The sequence below is a fragment of the Myotis brandtii genome, unplaced genomic scaffold (assembly GCF_000412655.1).
Source record: "Myotis brandtii unplaced genomic scaffold, ASM41265v1 scaffold131, whole genome shotgun sequence".
Taxonomy (NCBI): domain Eukaryota; kingdom Metazoa; phylum Chordata; class Mammalia; order Chiroptera; family Vespertilionidae; genus Myotis; species Myotis brandtii.
The window spans coordinates 2,844,111-2,863,772 of NW_005354632.1; the positions used below are offsets into that span (position 1 = coordinate 2,844,111).

The window sequence follows — 19,662 nt, forward strand, 5'->3', positions numbered from 1 at the left end:
GACCCTAACCCACCCCATCGGCCTGCAGCTCCTCCCCCTGGCTGGCCCCGCCCCTAATTGCCTTCCCCTACCCCCATGGTTGGCCAACTGGGGCTTGCGAGCCACATGCGGCTCTTTGGCCCCTTGAGTGTGGCTCTTCCACAAAATACCACATGCGGGCGCGCATACAGTGTGATTGAAACTTCGTGGCCCGTGATAAGAAGTCGGTTTTCGGCCTGGGCGAGTCTATTTTGAAGAAGTACTGTTGATATTTGGCTCTGTTGACTAATGAGTTTGCTGACCATTGCCCTATCCCAATAGGGGGCAGGGCTGGTGGCTAACCTCCTGCAGCCCCTCCCCCTAGCCAGCTCCGCTCCCAATCACCCCCACCCCCACTCCAATCGGGCAGGGCCAACCACCCATGGCCCCTCCCCAGCCACTGGCTCTTGATCAACCCCCCAACCCCATTTGGGGGCAGGACCAGCCAGCCCACAGCCCCTCCCCATGGTCATCCCCACCCCTGATCAGCCCCTACCACCCTGATGGGCCTGCAGCCCCTCCCCCCAGCCAGCCCCACCCCTGATTGGCCCCCCACACCAATTGGGGGTGGGGCTAGCCGGCCAACCTCCCACAGTCCCTCCCCAAGCCACTGACCCCTGACTGACCCCCCATTCAGGGGTGGGGCCGGCCTACCCACCCGCAGCCCCTCCCCCCAGCCATCGGGGCCCTGATCACCCTGTCTCCTCCTCCCAACAGGCCCAGCCCCAACCCGCTGATTGGGGCCAGGCCAGCCGGACCCCACCTGGACCCCACCAGTGCATGCATTGGGCCTCTAGTGTATTTATAAAATGTATATTATATGTTGTCTCTAGTCCTCAAAACTTAAGATGTTTTTTATGTTAAACTAAGTATAGAGTTAATTTTTTCTATGAGTGAATAGTTTAACTCAGATTTTTGCAAGAAAATAAAAGGCTTTCTTTGTTGTTTCATCTTTTAATGAATTGTAATCTTATTTTCCCCATTAGGCTTCAGAATACTGGAAGAGAAGTAGATCCTAGCAGAAATACCACCTGTTATATTCAAATACTCGTTTATACTCGAAGTAATATAAAGAGCACAATCCTAACAACACATCTATTTGTCAATTTAATCCAGCCACTCTGTTTCTTCAGATTCTGGAACAAGGTAGGTCATGTATTCATAATTTGAAATGGCCCACTTAGGTCTTGATTTGTGCAATATATTTTTGTCGAAAACAAATACGATACAGGTATTCCAGAATATAACCTGGAATTGCCGTGCATACCTTCCAACTTCTAGACAAAAATAGATAATTAATCTGCTACTGTAAGAATATTACTTTTCATCTTGGATGTTGTGTTTAATAGCTCTTGGACTTCCTTTTCTCTCTCTCTCTTTCTCTCTCTCTCTCTCTCTCTCTCTCTCTCTCTCTCTCTCTCTCCTAATTCACTAGGAGCAAAGTTAAACTGGAGATTTATGTTTTTCATGCTATTTTCCCTTAAGTCTACTTACTCTGAGATAAGGGGCTGTAACCCTAGTAATAAAAGATGCTAACTTGGGTTTCATCACTAAACTCTGTTCTCAGAGTTTTGACGATTGTCAGCTGAAGTAAAAATAGTTGCTAGTTTCTTCAAATTTCTTTATAATAAACATTTTAACAGGTATTTCATAATTTTTCATGAAATCATGATCTTCAAGTTGAATTACTAAAGGGAAAAAAAATATATATATATATATTGTTAATCCTCACCTGAGAATACTTTTTCTGTTGATTTTTAGAGAGAATGGAAAGGGGGGAAAGTGAGAAAGAGAAAAATCGATGTGAGAGAGATTAATTGGCTGCCTCCCACAGACATCCTGACCAAGGTTGGGGAACACAACCCAGGTACGTGCCCTTGATCAGGAATCAAACCCACAACCCTTCAGTGCATAGGCCAATGCTCTACCATTGAGCCACACCAGCCAGGGCAGGAGAAATATTTTTGTTGGAATTTGAGACATTAATGAAATATTAAAACTAACCCTCATCAGGAAAACCAGAACCTGAATTGAGAGTTTCTGCATATTATTGGGACCATACTTCTCCCTTCTATGCCTCTGTATAAAATCATATTTGAATGAATAGATGCCAAAAATCATTGTTTTACAAGAATTAAGAGTGTTTGTTACAGTCTGGCTGGCATGGCTTAGTGGTTGAGCATCGACCTATGAACCAGGAGGTCATGGTTCAATTCCTGGTTAGGGCATATGTCTACACGTTGGCTGGATCCCCATTGTGGGGCATGCAGGAGGCAGCTGATCATGATCAATGATCTGTCATCATTGATGTCTCTCTCTTTCTCAATGTTTCTATCTCTCTCTTCCTCTCCTTTCCTCTCCTAAATTAATCAATAATACTTAAAAAGAGAGAGACAAACATGACTGGCTGAGATTGACAAAAGAGGATTAAATAAATATATATACATACCCACCCACACACACACACACGTGCATATATATTTTCACTACCTTAAGTTTGCATATTAGTTTGACTATTTGTAAATATGACCAGCTTCATCATTTCTCTATACTACATATAAAACTTTAATCTTCATTTCTAAAACAAGAAAATTAGGATTGACATATGTAAAATGTGGGTCACAATAGCAACATATAGTGCTATTGTAGAGTATTAAAGTTAATATAAATTCATTGGAATTGTGCATCAAACAGAAATATAAACGTAATTCTTACTTACCTATTAAGCCTTGGGCATTCTTTATTTTTTTATGGAATTTAGTTGTAAATAGCCAAAGTCTCCCATGTTTGTCATTCATTGAAATAGCTTGCCTGGCTTTGTTCATGAATAGCAGAAGCAGCTCTAACTACTGATATATTGATATCTATACAAAAAGCTAAGTGACCGTCCGACCAGCCAGTACATATGACACACACTGATCACCAGGGGCAGACAGTCAACGTAGGAGTTGCTGAGCTATGGTGACTTGGCAGCCGAGGTTCTCAGGTGATGCACCCCAGAACCAGAGAGGAGGGACCCAATTACTCGCAGGGCCGCGCTATTCCACCTTCGGCTGTGGGTTATGTTGTTGATATTAAAATATTTCTTCTAATTAATTTCCTTTCAATGTGCACAAATCCATGCACTGGGCCACTAGTCTATACTAATAATAGAGGAATATGCAAATTGTCCAGGACACCATCACAGTAACAGTAACGACCAGTAGGCTGCCTGGGGCAACAAGGCCGGCAGGGGGGTTAGTGAGGTATGACCAAACGACTGAATAGCAGGCTGCGTGGGGTGATCAGGGGTAATCAGGCCGGCAGGCAGAGGCGGTTAGGGGTGATCAGGGGGGAGCAGTTAGGGGCGATCAGGCAGGCAGGTAGGTGAGCAGTTAGGAGCCAGTGGTCCCGGATTGTGAGAGGGATGTCCGAGGGTTCCCGGATTGGAGAGTGCAGGCTGGGCTGAGGGGACCCTCCCTCCCCCGTGCATGAATTTTGTGCACCAGGCCTCTAGTATTGATATAAAAGTGATGCCCTGTAGGAAAACTTAACCATTTCATTAAACAAGCCAGGAATATTTCTGATACATGTCATTTGACGGTGGCACTAAATTTCATCCTTTGGTAATCTTTCTCAGTGTTGGGTCTTTATGCCCACATATCTCCAATTTATTGGCAAATTGGCTTTGCTCATCTAAGCAAAAGTAGCTAATATTTAGCAAAGGTCCTGCATAGAAAGCTGTTCACAAGGTAGAAAAAAAGATAAGTGTCATACTTTAATAATCTGTACAGAAGACTGCAGTGGACAGAGGTGGTAGAAAGGCTAGGAATTGGGGGGTATTAGTAGCTTATGTTGGAGAAACCCTCCACCTCCACCTCTGAAACCTGTCTGTCTTGTTTTAGGTGGTGAAAGGGCTCTGAGATCTAACAAACACCCTTCATTTCATCACCTGTCCTTTGGCACATGATATATTTACTTGAAACAGAGTGTCCTTTTCTAGATCACAGCAGAAATGAGGACAGTTACAAATGTTAGTTTTCATCTGTTTCATGGTGCTTAGAGCTCCTGACAAGTACGTATTATGAGCTTTATGGTTGGGAAAAACTTGGAACAAATTCGTGGCTTGGGTAGAAAATACTCTTTAAGAATACATATGGTATTTAGGACGATAAGAAAATGTGAGGAGGACTACAGGGAATTCTTAAAGGAAAGGAAATATTAGTTATTTTGTTTTATAATAGCAGTTACACAAATCTTTACAATTTTTATCAAACTATTAAAATACATATGTATGTAGTTTAAATAGACTTAAAGCTTAGTCCATTCTGTACCATCTCTTACCACCCTCTCCCATATTCATATGCATCAGCCTTTTCGGTGATTCATCCTAGTCGCTTTTTAGTCACTTTTGTGATCACATAGAGTTAATGGTTTAAAACAACAGCCATTTTCCTTTTTTTAAAATATATTTCTATTGATTTCAGAGAGTAAGGGGAAGAGAGGGAGAGAGAGAGAAAGAAAGAAACAAACATCAGTGATGAGAGAGAATTATCGATCACCTGCCTCCTGCACGACCCCTAGTGGGGTCGAGCTTGCAACCCAGGCATGTTCGGGGAATTGAACCGTGTTCTCCTGGTTCACAGGTCAATGCTCAACCACTGAGCCACACTGGCTGGGCACAGCAGCCATTTTCAAAGTGTGGTTATGGACCACTCCAGGACACTTACCAAGTTTTAGTGCAGTATCAAAGAATATCCACAATTATCTGAAAAAACTATTAAAATACTTCCTTTTCCAACTACATATCTGCTTAAGGTAATTAATTGTAGACCAAAAATTTTGAGATCTGTTGTCTTAAAAAGAAATATGCTATATTATTTACTGGTAGGATGGTCTGCCCGTGTAAATAATAAAAAATCTGCAAATTATTGGTAACTAAAATAATGATGTCTTTAAGGATTATAAGTATCAGCTAAATAAAAATAAGATCCAGAATCAATTTTCATATAGTCTGAAAGATAGACCCAAAATCCTGCTTTAAGCATTCTGGTTAGCAAACTGTTAAGTTCAAGGATAATACAGTATATTTGAATTCTTGTTATGTGTGTTGGATTTGATTGGAATGATAAGGGAGATACAAACAATTGGAAGTTTGTAGAGCCAGGTTTACATATTTTTAGGTTGTTTATATACACTTTGATCAAAACTATACATTTCATAACTGCCGATTGGCTAGCCAGCTACAGTAGTTCTATTCACTGGTGTTTTCTGGTTTGTTTGTTTGGTTTTTTTTTAAAAAATTTTCTTCACTCTAATCAATTTCAAAATGAAAAAGACTACAAAAGAAAGTAAGGTTCCTTGGACCTTGAATCTAGGAATCTACCTTGGGGAGGTGGTTCTGTAAGCCATGAAACTGCCAGTTATAAAGCACAGTAGACTTGCTACTTTAGCAGAAATAGCTTCAGTAAATGGGTCTTTCTGGATTTAAATGTTTCTAAGTGAATTTCAATCCAAAAACTGATATGTACTTAGTAACAAATTCTTTTAAGATTATTGATTTTAGATACTTTCTGCCTCCCCCTCTACACTGCCTAAACCACAGATATTTTTTATCTCACAGTTCTGGAGGCTAGAAATCTGAGATAAAGGTTTGAGCAGGGTTTGTTCCTTCTGAGGGCTGGATAAAGATCTGCCCCATGCTTCTTTCCTAGCTTCTGGTCGTTTGCTGGCCGTCTTGGCATTCCTTGGCTTGTAGAAGCATCGCCCAGGTCTGTCCTCATGTTCACAGGGCCTTCTCCCTGAATGGGCAGAGCATGGGGGGTATGGAGCACAGCTTTGACTTTCCGGATTAGTTTATTTGGGCAATTCCTGAGTTATGAGAAAAAGAGAGAAATTAGGTTCTCTAAAAATGGTTCTTATCACCACCATCATTGCCAAGGAAAGTTAGGGTTATTGTTTCCCATTGTACTTTTATGAGGCAGATTGATACACTTTGTCATCAGTTTTTTTTTAATCTCCCCATAAAATACATAGCTAATCTAATAGAAAGGCTGCTATGCTCATTGTGAGGATTAAAATCTTAAAGTTTAATCTCTTAGCCTCTGGACTTGAGGACTGCCTCCTCTCAATGGACTTTGAATACTGTACAAAAGGACCTGCTGTCATAATTTACTTCTTACTCCTTTTGTTTATAGCTGAGATTTGGTCAACTTAAAAGAAAATAGTATGTTTAGATAATGATGTTACACTTTTTTTTTTCTATTACATACCCTCAGAATTTTGAAGTTAATAAGGACAGCCATTTGTCAGATGGTGGCAGATTGTGTTGAATCCCTGTCTGGTTTTTTGAAGTGTGTGTGCGTTTTTTCAAAATTCGATGCTCTTATTTCTTATACTTCTTGTTTGCTTCTGAATCTTTAAAGCTTTTTGAAGTTTTAAATCTAATTTTGACACTATGGAATAAGGTATTATGAACTTGATGAGGCAAGTCTTAGTGACTAAAAACTGTTACTGCTTTAACTACCTGGGACAAATCATAACTGGCAGTTAAGCTCAAGGTTTAATCACGTCCAGCATGTGTTAGCTGATTGAGTCAGTTGGACGTGTTAAATAGCTCTGCCGTCTGTGTGTCTCCCTCTCTGTGTAAACATTCTGAGGTGAATTAATCTTTTTAGTGGCTCTTTGATTGGAAGATTTCAAGTGCTTTTCTCTTTATTCATACTTAGACGAAGGGAAAACTCATAAAATTAATGCTTGGAATAGTTCTATTTAATATAAATTTAGAATTCAGACTGTCTCCCTTAGCAGAACTGAGCTGTTAGCTTTTTTATTGTAAGAGAAATTTTAGGAAGTTTCAACATATAAATATTTTTATCCCACCTGAATCCAAGGACAGAGATCTTTAATCTTTAAACTGGGTTATATTTTTAAGGGAATTATTCTCCAGATTTTCAGATTCAGATGTACCCATACCTAAAAATCATCTCTCCTAAAAATAAATGCCTGAGGTCTTCTGCTTATCCTTTTCTCTTTTTTTATTATATATACATTTTTATTATTGTTTTGAGAGAGAGAGAGAATTATTGTTCAACTACTTCCTGCATGACCCCCACTGGGGAATAAGCCCGCAACCCAGGCATGTGCCCTTTACAGGAATCAAACTGTGATCTGGTTCAGGGGTTGATGCTCAGCCACTGAGCCACATTGGCTAGGCTGCTTCTCCTTTTCCACTTTGCTTTATCCAAAAGCCCTTACCTCCACTACAAAATAAAGTTATAGCTTTCATTTATCCTAATTCTTACTGTGGTTCACTGCCCCAGGCCATAAAAATCTCTATTCTCCTCCACCCCAAAAAGGGAACATTTCAGAGTGCATAGTCCCAAAGGAAAAAAGTCCCATGATAGAAATTAAAAAAAAAGGGGTTAGGCAGGACCTTATTCCATATGAACAACAATCTCCTTCCTTCTCTATTTTCTAAGTTAGAATTAGGTTTAGGAAGTGAGATAGTTATCACAGGAATGTTTATCAACACATTTCTTTCAATGAAAAAGGGGTATGGCTTTGACAGAAATAAATTTTGTTTGATTGGTTTAAAAATGGACTGTCCAGCCCTGGCTGATATGGATAAGTTGGTTGAACGTTCGCCTGTGCACCAAAAGGTCATTGGTTCAATTCCGGTCAGGCCACATGCTGGGGTTGCATGCTCCATCCTGCAAGAGGCAGCCGATCCATGTTCTGCTCTCACATTGATGATTCTCTTTCTCCCCCTCCCTTCCTTTCTCTCTAAACTACTCATTATGATACTATACAGGTGGATCCATATCATTATAAATTTATCCAAACCTATAATGTACAATACCAATAGTGAAAGCCTAAGGTAAACTATGAACCTGGCAGGGTGAGGCACAGGTGGTGCAGCCTAGGGTGCTGGTGGTTGCGAGCCTTCTCCCGCTCCCTGAAGCGTGGGGCGGGTTGCAGCAGCTCACAGCCGCCCCTGGGCACCATGCATGGAGACACTGCTCTCCACTGAGCCACCATCCGCCCGGGACCTGTGGGGGTTGGGGTGGCCTCGGGCTCCCACTGGCCCCACTGAAGCCAGACTCGGCTTGGCCGGCCATCCCCGCTGCCCAAGGGCTGCGCTTGCCCCACGGGCCTCATCGCCCTCATGAATCGCCATGGTCTGGCCGTCCCATCCCAGGAAGTGGCCATCCTGATCACCATGGCTTACTCCCCGGTGCAGTTGGGTCTGCCCAGCAAGCATGTAGGCAGGAGCTGGGCCTCTTAGGGGAAGGAGGAGGCATGTGCGGGCCAGGGCAGAAGTGGGGAACTTGGCGGTTTAAACACAGCCCCTCCCCCACGTCGTGCCGGCCCCTCGCGCTGCATTCCCGAACCCCTGGGTGCCCCTGCCCAGCACTGTGCTCTCGGGCCTGGGTTGGGGATGAGGGACCTGGAGCTGCAGCCTGAAGGCAGCCCTTGCTGGCTTGGAATCACAGTGGTCGATCAAGGAGGGATGCGGGATGCCAAATTCTGCCTCTCTCTCTCTCTCTCTCTCTCTCTCTCTCTCTCTCACTCTCTCAGAGGGCCCTGCGTGTCTCTGGTGGGCAGGCGAGGGCTCAGGCGAGGCGATTGGCACCGCTTGCCTTCGCCCCAGCCCCCGCCCGCCCCCGGATCGCACACAGGGGCCTGGATGGCGGCTTGCACTGTCCTACCCTGCCTGCAGTATGCAAATTAGCCGCCATCTTTGTTGGCGGTTAACCACCATCTTAGTTGGCAGTTAATTTGCATGTCGCCCTGATTAGCCAATAGGAAGCATAGCAAAGGTACGGTCAATTACCGTGTTTGTCTATTATTAGATTAGTTTGTTGTAAACCAGTATGCATGTTAAGCCTGCAGCAGCATGATACATCTAGTTTGCTGCATTTCTTAATTGTATCATTTTATCTTATGTTATTTAATTTCATGTTATTTTGTTCATCATGGCCCCTAAGTGTGTGGAATCCACTGCTAATGTTGCCAGTAAGAGGCCAAGTAATTAAGGACTAGAAGGTGGGAAATCAGTGATGGTTATTGTTCACCAGTCAGGCATGTCCCACTTCAGCATAGCTGAAGAAAGACAACAAAGTGATGGAAACGGTTGAAGGATCTGCTTCATCAAAGGCAATCAAACTAAGAGAAAATTCGAGAAGAACCTATATCAGACAAGGAGAAACTTCTAATAACCTGGATTGAAGACCAGACACAGACGTGTGTCCCTCTCAGTACCATGACAATTCTGGCCAAAGCAAAAATTTTGTTTGTGATGTTGAAAAAAAGGCTGGACTACAGTGTTGAATTTACTGCTAGCTCTGGGTGGTTTAAACAATTCAAGAATCGTTATTCCTTCCATAATGTGAAAGTGACTGTTGATGTGAGGAATTTTTGGAAACTTAAGATAAGCTGATTGTGGAGGGAAATTACTTGCCAGAACAAATGTTGAATATTGCTGAAACCTCCCTCTTCTGGAAACGGATGCCTAAAAGGGCTTTCATCCATAAGGAACCCACGTCAGTGCCAGATTTGAAGGCTTTTAAGGATAAGATAGCAGTCTTGCTTGGGGGCAATGTTGCAGGTTACACATTGAAACCCTTTGTCATCTGGCACATTGAGAACCCCAGAGCCTTCAAGCATATCAATAAGTCCACACTGCCAGCATGCTACAGGAGCAATAGAAATCATGGGAGACCCAGCTTCTCTTCCAAGATGCCCTTTTGAATTGCTATACCAGGGAAATGGAGAAGTACTGTTTGGAGAATAAAATACTTTTCAAGATTTTGCTTATTATTGAGAATGCTCCTGGGCATCCTCCTTCTATTGGTAATCTTCATCCCAATATCAAGTGGTGTTTCCTCCGCTGAACACCATCTTTCTGATCCAACCAGTGGACCAAGGAGTTATAGTGCTGTTTAAAGTCTACTACCTGAAGACTATTTGCTCAGGCTATTGCTGCAACTGAGGAAGACAGCAATGCTGGAAGGATTACATCTATAACTGCATGAAGAACCTTGCTTCGGGGTTGGGGGTGATGTCACCAAGGGATGTATGAATGGCATACGTAAGAAGACAAGAGGTTCATTCATAACTTAAAGGAATTGCCAAGGATGAAGAGGTTGCAAAAATTCCACAAGGCTGTGGTTGAGATGACAAACACCTTTAACCCTGGTGTGAATGAGGATGACCTAGCGGTGGTTCTGGGAATTGACTGAGGGATTATTAGAACTGGGACATGAATGTATAGCTAAAGAAGCAAGAGAAAAGAAAGCTGCAGAAGAAAAAGAAGAAAGAAAATACTTAAGAAAATTCACAGTGAAGGGTTTTAGCAGAAACTTGCAGACCTCAACAAACTCTTTAAAAACTTTAAAGACATAAACCCACACTGAAAGGCTTTCATTAATACAGAGGAATGTTCTGTATTAATGGTACATTATCTGCTTACAAGCAAATCTGTGATTAAAAAAAAAGAAACAAGCAAACCACCATGGACATATTTCTGAAAAGAGTGACACCTGCTTAAGAAGAGCCTCAGGCAGGTCTTTCAGGAGATATTTCAAAAGAAAGTGTTATCATAGGAGATGACAATCCCATGCATGTTATACCTTCCAGTGGGACATGATGTGGAGGTGGAAGACAGTCAAGGATATTATGATCCTGACCTGTGTAGATCTAGGCTAATGTGTGTATTTGTGTCTTCTTTTTTTACAAAAAAAGTTTAAAAAGCAAAAAAAAAAAAAAAAAAACAAACAAAAAAAACTTAAAAATAGGAAAATCTCATAAAATAAGGATATAAACAAAAATATTTTTGTATAGCTGTACAATGTGTTTGTTTTAAACAAAGTGTTACAAAATAATCAAAAAATTTGAAAGTTTATAAAGTAAAAAAGTTACAGTAAGCTAAGGTTAATTTGAGAAAAGAAAAATTTTTAATAAATTTAGTGTAACCTAAGTATACAGTGTTTATAAATATAGTCTACAGTCATGTAGGGTTAAAGTGGTTTGCCATCTCAACCACAGCCTTGTGGAATTCCTGGGCCTTCGCATTTACTCACCTTTCAACTGTTAAACAGTTGCCTACAGTATTGAGTACAGTAACATGCCATACAGGTTTATAGCCTAGAGGCAATAGTCTATACAATATAGCCTAGGAGTGTAGTAGGCTGTACCATGTATGTTTGTGTTGGTGGATTCTATGATGTTTATACAATGATATCACCTAAGGTTGCATTTCTCAGAATGTATTCCCATCATTAAGCGAAGCAATCATGACTGTTATTACCTATGTATGTCTGTAAACAATATATTATTGTTTTGCGTGATTAAAATTTTTTTAAATGGTATCATACTATATGTGTCTGTGGATTTTGAAAATAATGTTTGGCATCCATTACATCCTTTTTCCTAGTGTACTTTGCTATATTGCCCTGGCTTTAAAGCTAAAAACTACATTTCCCAGGTTCCCTTGCAACTATGTTTCTGGATTTGATTTGAATTCTGCTAGTCAGATGCATTCTTGTGACATTTGCGAGGCAGAATCAGAACAGATGTCTCCAGGTCTAGATACTGGCTTTGAGATTTTGAGAGGCAGGATATGTAGGATCCATTTTTATGGTGCTGTCATGTGGATTTAGAGCTAACAGCAGATGTTGGCAGCCTCTGATTGGTGACTTCCTAATTTTGATGATTATCTGATTTTGGCAACTTATCTTACTAGCTTTCTACTTGTGGCAATAGTGATATGATTATGGAGTTAAAGGCTTTCAAGTTATAGAAAGAGGATCAGTTTCCGGTGGCCTGAGTTGTGCTTTGGAAAGCTTCATGGGCCCAACGGAAAAAATGTTGGAGTCAAGAGCCCATCAAGAGTGAGAGCTCTGGTAACAAAATACTGTTCTTTTGGGTTGGGATGCTAAAGGGCTGTGCTGTAGGACGAAGGATGAACTGGAGGCAAAGCAGTCCTCAAATGAACTGCAACCTAAAACATCTTGATCCTAGAAATATATCTCTGGAGAAAGATAATATCCTAGGCCTCAAATTCTTAGTACAGAGAAACAAAAGGATGGAAAACACAGAAGAAAAGGAGTAGATACCATGGGAAGGCCCTGCCCACATTCAGTTAGAGTCTCAAAAGAAAGGAAAGAGAGAATAGGGAAAACCAATATTTAAGACGGTGGCTTAGTTTTTCAAAATTGATGAAAATTCTGTTTTGTCACTGTGATTATGTAATCTGTATTTTCTTAATAGTTTTTTTTTAAGATTTTTCTCTATCTTGTTGGGTTTCATCATATGTAGGTTCATATTATTCATCAAGTCTATACCCTTAGCTATTAACCATTGAAAGTTGTCTCTTTCCCACTCTTATCTTTTTCCAAAGTCCCATTAGATGTATGCTTGATCCTCCCATTCTAAACTCCATGTTTCTAAACCTTTCTCTCATAGCTTCAGAATAAAGCTCTCCACTGAATTCTGACGTTTTCAGATCCTGCAGGTTTACTGTCTCTTTCCAGCTGTGTTCAGTATGCTGGTTAACCTATTATTAATTTCATTGAGTATACTTTTAATTTCTAGAAGTTCTGTTTCAAATCAATTAATCTAATTAATGTTTAAAGTGCTTTTAATGCCTTACTGCTTTTAGCCATTTAAATATCCATATCCAATATCTGTAGTTCTTGAGTATATAATCCAGCTATGTTGGATTGGCTTAGCTTCACTTACGGTTAATTGATTCTTGATGTGTTTTGAAATTTTAGATTGTCAGTTTATATTTGGCAGGACTTTGCCTGTGGGAAATCTTTGCTAGCAAGATCAAACATAATATATCTTTGGAAGAACAGAGGTTTCCCACAGACATTGCCCTGCCAAGCATAGGCTCACACAGGCCTGTAATACCATGGCACTAAGACTTTTTGTGATAATGTCCTGAGAAGATAATGTCCATTGGACAAGTAACATTGAAAAACAGTTTCGTTATTTGAAAGCTTGGTGTAAAGGGTGGAAGTGTTTGTTGTTGGCAGTGGTGGGTGGGAGTGCTTTATTGCTGACATAGCTGACATACTGTTTTAATTTTATATCCTTCAGATACTTGGATTTGAACTGCATTTTGGAATTCATCTACCCTTAAAATGCCACCAGCAGTTGGAGGTCCAGTTGGATACACCCCCCCAGATGGAGGCTGGGGGTGGGCAGTGGTATTTGGAGCTTTCATTTCCATTGGCTACTCTTATGCATTTCCCAAGTCTATTACTGTGTTCTTCAAAGAAATTGAAGAAATATTCCATGCCACCAGCAGTGAAGTGTCATGGATATCCTCCATCATGCTGGCTGTCATGTATGGTGGAGGTAAGTACCCACAAAGGCCTGCTGTTTTAATATTCATAAAGCAGCCAGAGGCTCTGTATTAGGTCACTTTTTTATGTCTCATTCAGTGAGGTGTTTTGAAATGTCATTGCTTGAAGCTTTGTTTAGAGTCACATTTTCATTCCTATTAGCAATGACAACTTTTGCTGTTAGTTCCATAGTAGTCTGAAATAAAAGAGAAATTGTGATTTGCTCCTACGCAGTACCATTGAGCTTTAAAAAGCTCTCAGAAAAATGACACATGCACAACTGATTTTTTTTATTGTTCTCCTCTAGACTCTTAAAATATAAACACAGATTTTTTTTTTAATTGATGTCAGGAGAATTAAAATAAATCGAGTTAACTTGAATAGCTAATTCAAAGTCTCAGAAAAAACACTTTTCATGGTGTTAGAATTAAAGAAATGAATAAAATCTCCCTCCGGTTCCTTGTGATAATATAGTCCTAAAAGCAGTTCAGCTGCACCTTAAGCTTAAGTTTTGTCACCCCCTCCCTTTCTGTCTTTGACATGTGAAGGAAATGTGAAGAGTAAGTTACTGCTTACTTAATAACATCATTTAAAATATTGTTTGTTTCACTTTGGAACACCAAATCACAATTTAACATGTACAAGTCAAAACCTACCATAGTACTGAAAATATATAGGTACTTAGTAAGCAGAGATTCTAAAGCCAAATGTACTTATTTACTGGGATTGACAGTGTCTCAAGTTGCTAATTTAGGCAAGCTTTCACTTTTGATAATCTTATTTTCGGTGGCTGTTTAGTACCTCAGATTATTTTCATATGTAGCTCTTTTTTTTTTTTTTTAATCTTTATTATTGAGAGTACTAGAGGCCTGGTGCATGAAATTCATGCCCTGGGGTGGGGGTTACCTCAGCCCAGCCTGCACCCCCTTGGGGGATGCCCAACTGAGGGTTTAGGCCAGTGATGGCGAACCTCTGACACGCGAACTCATTTTTTTGGTTGATTTTTCTTTGTTAAGTGGCATTTAAATATATAAAATAAATATCAATAATATAAGTCTTTGTTTTACTATGGTTGCAAATATCAAAAAATTTCTATATGTGACACGGCACCAGAGTAAAGTTAGGGTTTTTCAAAATGCTGACACGCCGAGCTCAAAAGGTTCGTCATCACTGGCTTAGGCCCACAGGCATAAGCGGCAGGCAAATATCTTTAGTGCTGCTGCAGAGGTGAGAGAGGCTCCTGCCACCACCGCTGCGCTCACCAGCCATGAGCCTGGCTTCTAGTTGAGAGGCACTCCCCCTGTGGGAGCACACTGACCACCAGGGGGCAGCTCCTCCATTGACCATCTGCCCCCTGGAGGTCAGTGCACGTCATAGCAACTGGTTGTTCTGCCGTTCAGTCGATTTGCGTATTAGCCTTCTATTATATAAGATTACAGATGTTCCCCTTCTCTTCATTCCCCCTCTACCCAGTTCCTGCCCCACCCCAGGCCTTCTTTACTTCTCTAGTTATAGGACTTTTACTCAGCCAGATTTCAGGCGATTCTGAATGATGCCCATTGTGTATTTCAGTTGTATTTTTTTATGTGGTTGTGGGAGGCTGCGAGTACCGGTGTTTACCTATGCCACCATTTTGGTTCTCTCTCTTGATCATTTGAATCTGTAGCTCTTTAATATCCAATATGAATATTCTACATTTTAACTGTTAAACCTGAGCCTTACGCTTCTAACCTGGTGTCAGCTTTACCCCATTTTTATTAAGCACTATGCTTGGTATTACACATTATATTATATATAGTAGGTTGAGTATTACCTATTACACACTAGGTTAGGTGTTGTGATCCTGTATATAATCCTGTTGAGACAATAACATAAACTCACGAAACAGAAATAAGTTGGAGTCATAATTGGATTAAGTGCCTAATTTCATTGCACAGATAAAACAGGTAACCTGATTGCCTTAGAGAAAGATAAATTGGGTGACAGGGAACAGGTCTGGGAATACATTTTTTTCTGCTGTATATCTTTTGAATCTTTTGAATTTTGAACATAAGCCTGTTTTGTCTATTAAAGTACTTTTTTTTGTAATATGTTTTTATTGATTTCAGAGAGGAAGGGAGAAGAAGAGAGAGATAGAAACATTAATAATGAGAGAGAATCATTGATCCGCTGCCCCCTGGGGATCAAGCCACAACCCGGGCATGTGTCCACTCCAGGAATTGAACCGTGACCTCCTGGTTCATAGGTCAATGCTCAACGACTGAGCCATACCGACCAGGAAATTATAGTACTTTTTAAAATATAAGTTTAGAGAAATGAAAAGGAACCTTGGACATTGTCTAGTTTTCTGAGGGCCAATAATTTTGGAGGCCTTGAACTCCATCTGCCAGGATTTCTAATCAGGTTTTGATTATGATGGCTTGAAAAATTGGTAAAAATATTCTCCAGAGGTACTCCCGTTGCTTAGTGTATCTTTAAGCTGACTACAAACCAGAGGTTTGCTGTTGCAATTCCGAGCTGCCAAAGAGCTTGAAAGCCACTTGTATTTTGCATCAAAAGTAAGTGATGTCAGTTCTACTAATTGCACATGACACTTTCTTTTGGGAAAACAGTTCCTTCTTTGTCCTCACCCAGAGATAACTAGCACATTTCCCTGAATTTTGTTATAATAGGACTATGAACTGTACCCCTCTCTTTTTCTAATTATAGCTAATTGGGGCCATCCTTCCTGAAATAACTCAAAAGACAAATTGCCTATCATGAGTCTTGTGGCAGAATTTTTACTAAATGGGTTATTTTGTTTAGATGGGCTCCTAAGTAGTATGTCCCCTAATAATTATCATAACTTTTACAAGGGCCATAATCCTTTAATTTGTGCATTTGGGCCACACCCACTCTAATATGTTTTGAGCTGTGAGTGGTTTAGTTTGCTTTTCTTCCTTTTCTTTAATGCTTTGGTTCATAGATACATCCTGATGCTTGTTAGAGTATGTTTTATAGGAGAGGAGATCTCAGTTGCCTACTGTTGTTTTATTTATTTCCTTGAATTGTTCCTCTTTTTTTCTAAAATGAAAAGTGTAAATTTACATGTTTTCAGTTTTATGGTGATGTCATCTTAACATTTCCCATCTAAAATACTGGAAACTGCCTTGGCCGGTTTGGCTCAGTGGATAGAGCGTTGGCCTGCGGACTGAAGGGTCCCAGGTTCAATTCCAGTCAAGGGCACATGCCCAGGTTGCAGGCTCGATACCCGGTGGGGAGGCATGCAGGAATCAGCCGATCAATGATTCCCTCATCATTGATATTTCTGTCTCTCTCCCCCTCTCCCTTCCTCTCTGAAATCAATAAAAATATATATATTTTTAAATAAAATACTGGAAACTTTACAGCATTAACTTAAACTTCTCAGAGTCAACAGCGTGGCAATATTTTATTCTTTCATCTTACTCAAGCTGTAAGTAAAAATTATTTCCAAACCAGCTGTGGCCTAATATTTGCATGAAGTGACTTAGGTCAATGAAAATTTTTGTTTTGTTTTGTTAATCCTCATCCAAGGATATTTTTCCATTGAATTTTAGAGAGAGTGGAAGGGAGGGGAGAGACAGACAGAGAGAAACATCGATTTGTGAGAGACACATCGATTGGTTCTCTCCTGTGCAAGTCCCAACTGGAGCCAGGAATCAAGCCTGCAACCGAGGTACATTTCCTTGACGGAAATCAAACCTGGACTCTTCAGTCCCCAGGCCGCCACTTTAGCCACTGAGTCAAACCAGCTAGGGCAATGAAAACTTCTTTATATACATACTAGAGGCCCAGTGCACAAAATTCATGCACAGGGGGGTGTCCCTCAGCCCAGCCTGCACCCTCTCCAATCTGGGACCCCTCTAGGACTGCTGGCTCCCTACCGCTCGCCTGCCTGCCTGCCTGATTGCCCCTAATAAGTTCTGCCTGCCGGCCTGATCACCCCCTAACCACTCCCCTGCCAGCCTGTTCGATGCCTAACTGCTCCCCTGCCAGCCCGATTGCCACTAATTGCCCTCCCCTGCTGGCCTGGTAACCCCTGCTGGCCTGGTCACCCCTAACTGCCCTCCCTTGCAGGCCTGGTCCCCCCCAACTGCCCTCCCCTACAGGTCTGGGTCCCCCTCAACTGTCCTCCCCTGCTGGCTTGATCGCCCACAACTGCCCTCCCCTGCTGGCCATCTTGTGTCCACATGGGGGCGGCCATCTTGTGTGTTGGAGTCATGGTCAATTTGCATATTACCTCTTTATTATATAGGATTCTTGGTTGAGCCTGAAGTCTGTCCTAGCAGTCAGTTACTGACCCAGCACCTTAGAGAGACTTGATCCTCTGAAACACTGGGATATTAAAAGCTTTTATTTCTTCATGCATGTTTACTATGTGTATATATACATGTATTCATATGTATGTAGGTATGTACATACATACTTACCATAATTTGAATTTGGGTTCCCTGCAGCCAGAGCCTGTTCTTTTGTTTTTGCACCATTCCCAGAGGTACTGCAATACCAGGTCAATGCGTGGAGTGGACGGAGCAAGCTCCTATTCCATCTCCTGCTCCAAAAATACATTTACTATAAAGTCCTCAGATAGAGGACATATCAGATATTAAACTGATAAGAACATACTACTCGATCTTAGCCAAAAGGCCTGTTTTTTTAATCTTATAACACCATGCTGCGATTAAGAATAGTACTACTAGAATAAAGTAACTGCAGAATCTTCCATAGTATTTATGGAAATAGAATATGTTAACATATGATCAATAGTATTTTCTGAATATATACATTCTATATATAGTATGTTTTTAAAAATAGACTTACTATCTTCTAGGGAGAGAACTATACAGTAAACGGAATAAGGTCATAATTTACTGTGCGGATAGAATAGAAATATGATTTGTATGTCTTCTGCTTTATAAATATAGAATCATGTAATGGGAAGAAAATGAGCCGGATTTGAAACTTGGGACACACCAGCTTTGTGACTTGCATGTTCCATTATCCCCTTCCCTACAGCTGCATTGCAGTGACTCTTTCCTACTTACAGTCATCTACCTTCACCAGCCAGACAGGTTATGGTGTTATGTAAACAAAGCTGTCATTTCCACAAGTTCATGTCCATGAAGTAGAGACATAAGTATCTTATAAATATAAATAAATGAAATTCAATGAGTGTCACTCAGTGTGTAATCAGAAAATACTGTTAGTCTATGTGAGTTGTGTTATAGCTTTTAAACCATTGTTTACTTTGGATAAGACTTCCTTATAATTAAGACAAATTTGGAAATGAATTACAGATTATACCTATGTGTAGCAAATAAGAAGAGGCCATTTGATTTTTGTATTAAAAAACTGATACATAGCCGTAACCAGTTTGGCTCAGTGGATAGAGCATCGGCCTGCGGACTCAAGGGTCCCAGGTTCGATTCCGGTCAGGGGCATGTACCTTGGTTGCGGGCACATCCCCAGAAGGGGGTATGCAGGAGGCAACTGATCGATGTTACTCTCTCATCGATGTTTCTAACTCTCTATCCCTCTTCCTTCCTCTCTGTAAAAAGTCAATAAAATATATTTTAAAAAAACCTGATACATAAAATCCATAAAATCTTTTTTTTCTTGATCCTTAATACTTTACTTTTTATTTGGTTCCTTCACTCACATTAAAAAAAAAAACCCTGATTTTTTTTTTTTTTTTTGGTATGTATCTATTCAGCTGAAGAAATTTAATCTGGTTTTCTTAGATAACACTCCATTTCCTATCTTCTTGAGGCATTACACCAAGGGATATTTTGAGTTAATTTTCTCCTACAAGCTTTTTTACTCACAGTATTGGCTAACAACACAAAACAATAATATAGGCAAGGAACCAGGTTAACTCCCTAAAAGTCATAATCAGTTCAATACCTGAAACATCTAGATGTCATTGGGAACAGTTCTGTTTTATATTTAGATGTCCTAATTATAAAACTTGAAAAAAATAATTATGTATTTTGTCTGTTTTTTTCTTTTTAAAAAATATAAACCACATCTACACTAATAAAGAACAAAGATGCTAATTGACCATACCTTTGCTACACCCCAAGCCATGCCCACCAGCCAATCAGAGCGACTATATGCAAATTAACCCAACCAAGATGGTGGCCAGCAGCCATGGAGCTGGAGGAAGCCAAGCTTCCCGCCTGCTCTGGCTGACTGTGGCCTCCGCAAAAGGCAACAAAGTTTCAATTATAGAAGCTAAATAAATCCCAGATACCTGCTTCCAGCCAGCCTCCACTGGGAGCTTGGGTGG

General features: G+C 40.7%; 1 protein-coding gene across 4 annotated transcripts in view; it reads left to right on the top strand.

Annotated features, from left to right (window-relative positions):
* Positions 1-967: 967 nt before the first annotated feature.
* The window catches only part of SLC16A1 (solute carrier family 16 (monocarboxylate transporter), member 1), a 26,191-nt gene continuing 7,496 nt past the window's right edge, over positions 968-19,662 (top strand). The window contains exons 1-3 of one of the 4 annotated variants that reach the window (XM_014534574.1): positions 968-1,164; positions 13,105-13,365; positions 15,832-15,910. In XM_014534574.1, coding sequence (XP_014390060.1) covers positions 13,149-13,365; positions 15,832-15,910 — 296 coding nt within the window. In that variant the 5' untranslated portion in view covers positions 968-1,164; positions 13,105-13,148. Of the gene's footprint in view, positions 1,165-13,104; positions 13,366-15,831; positions 15,911-19,662 lie in introns of those variants that run through there. The other 3 variants (XM_005859989.2, XM_014534575.1, XM_014534576.1) reach the window with 3 other exon arrangements.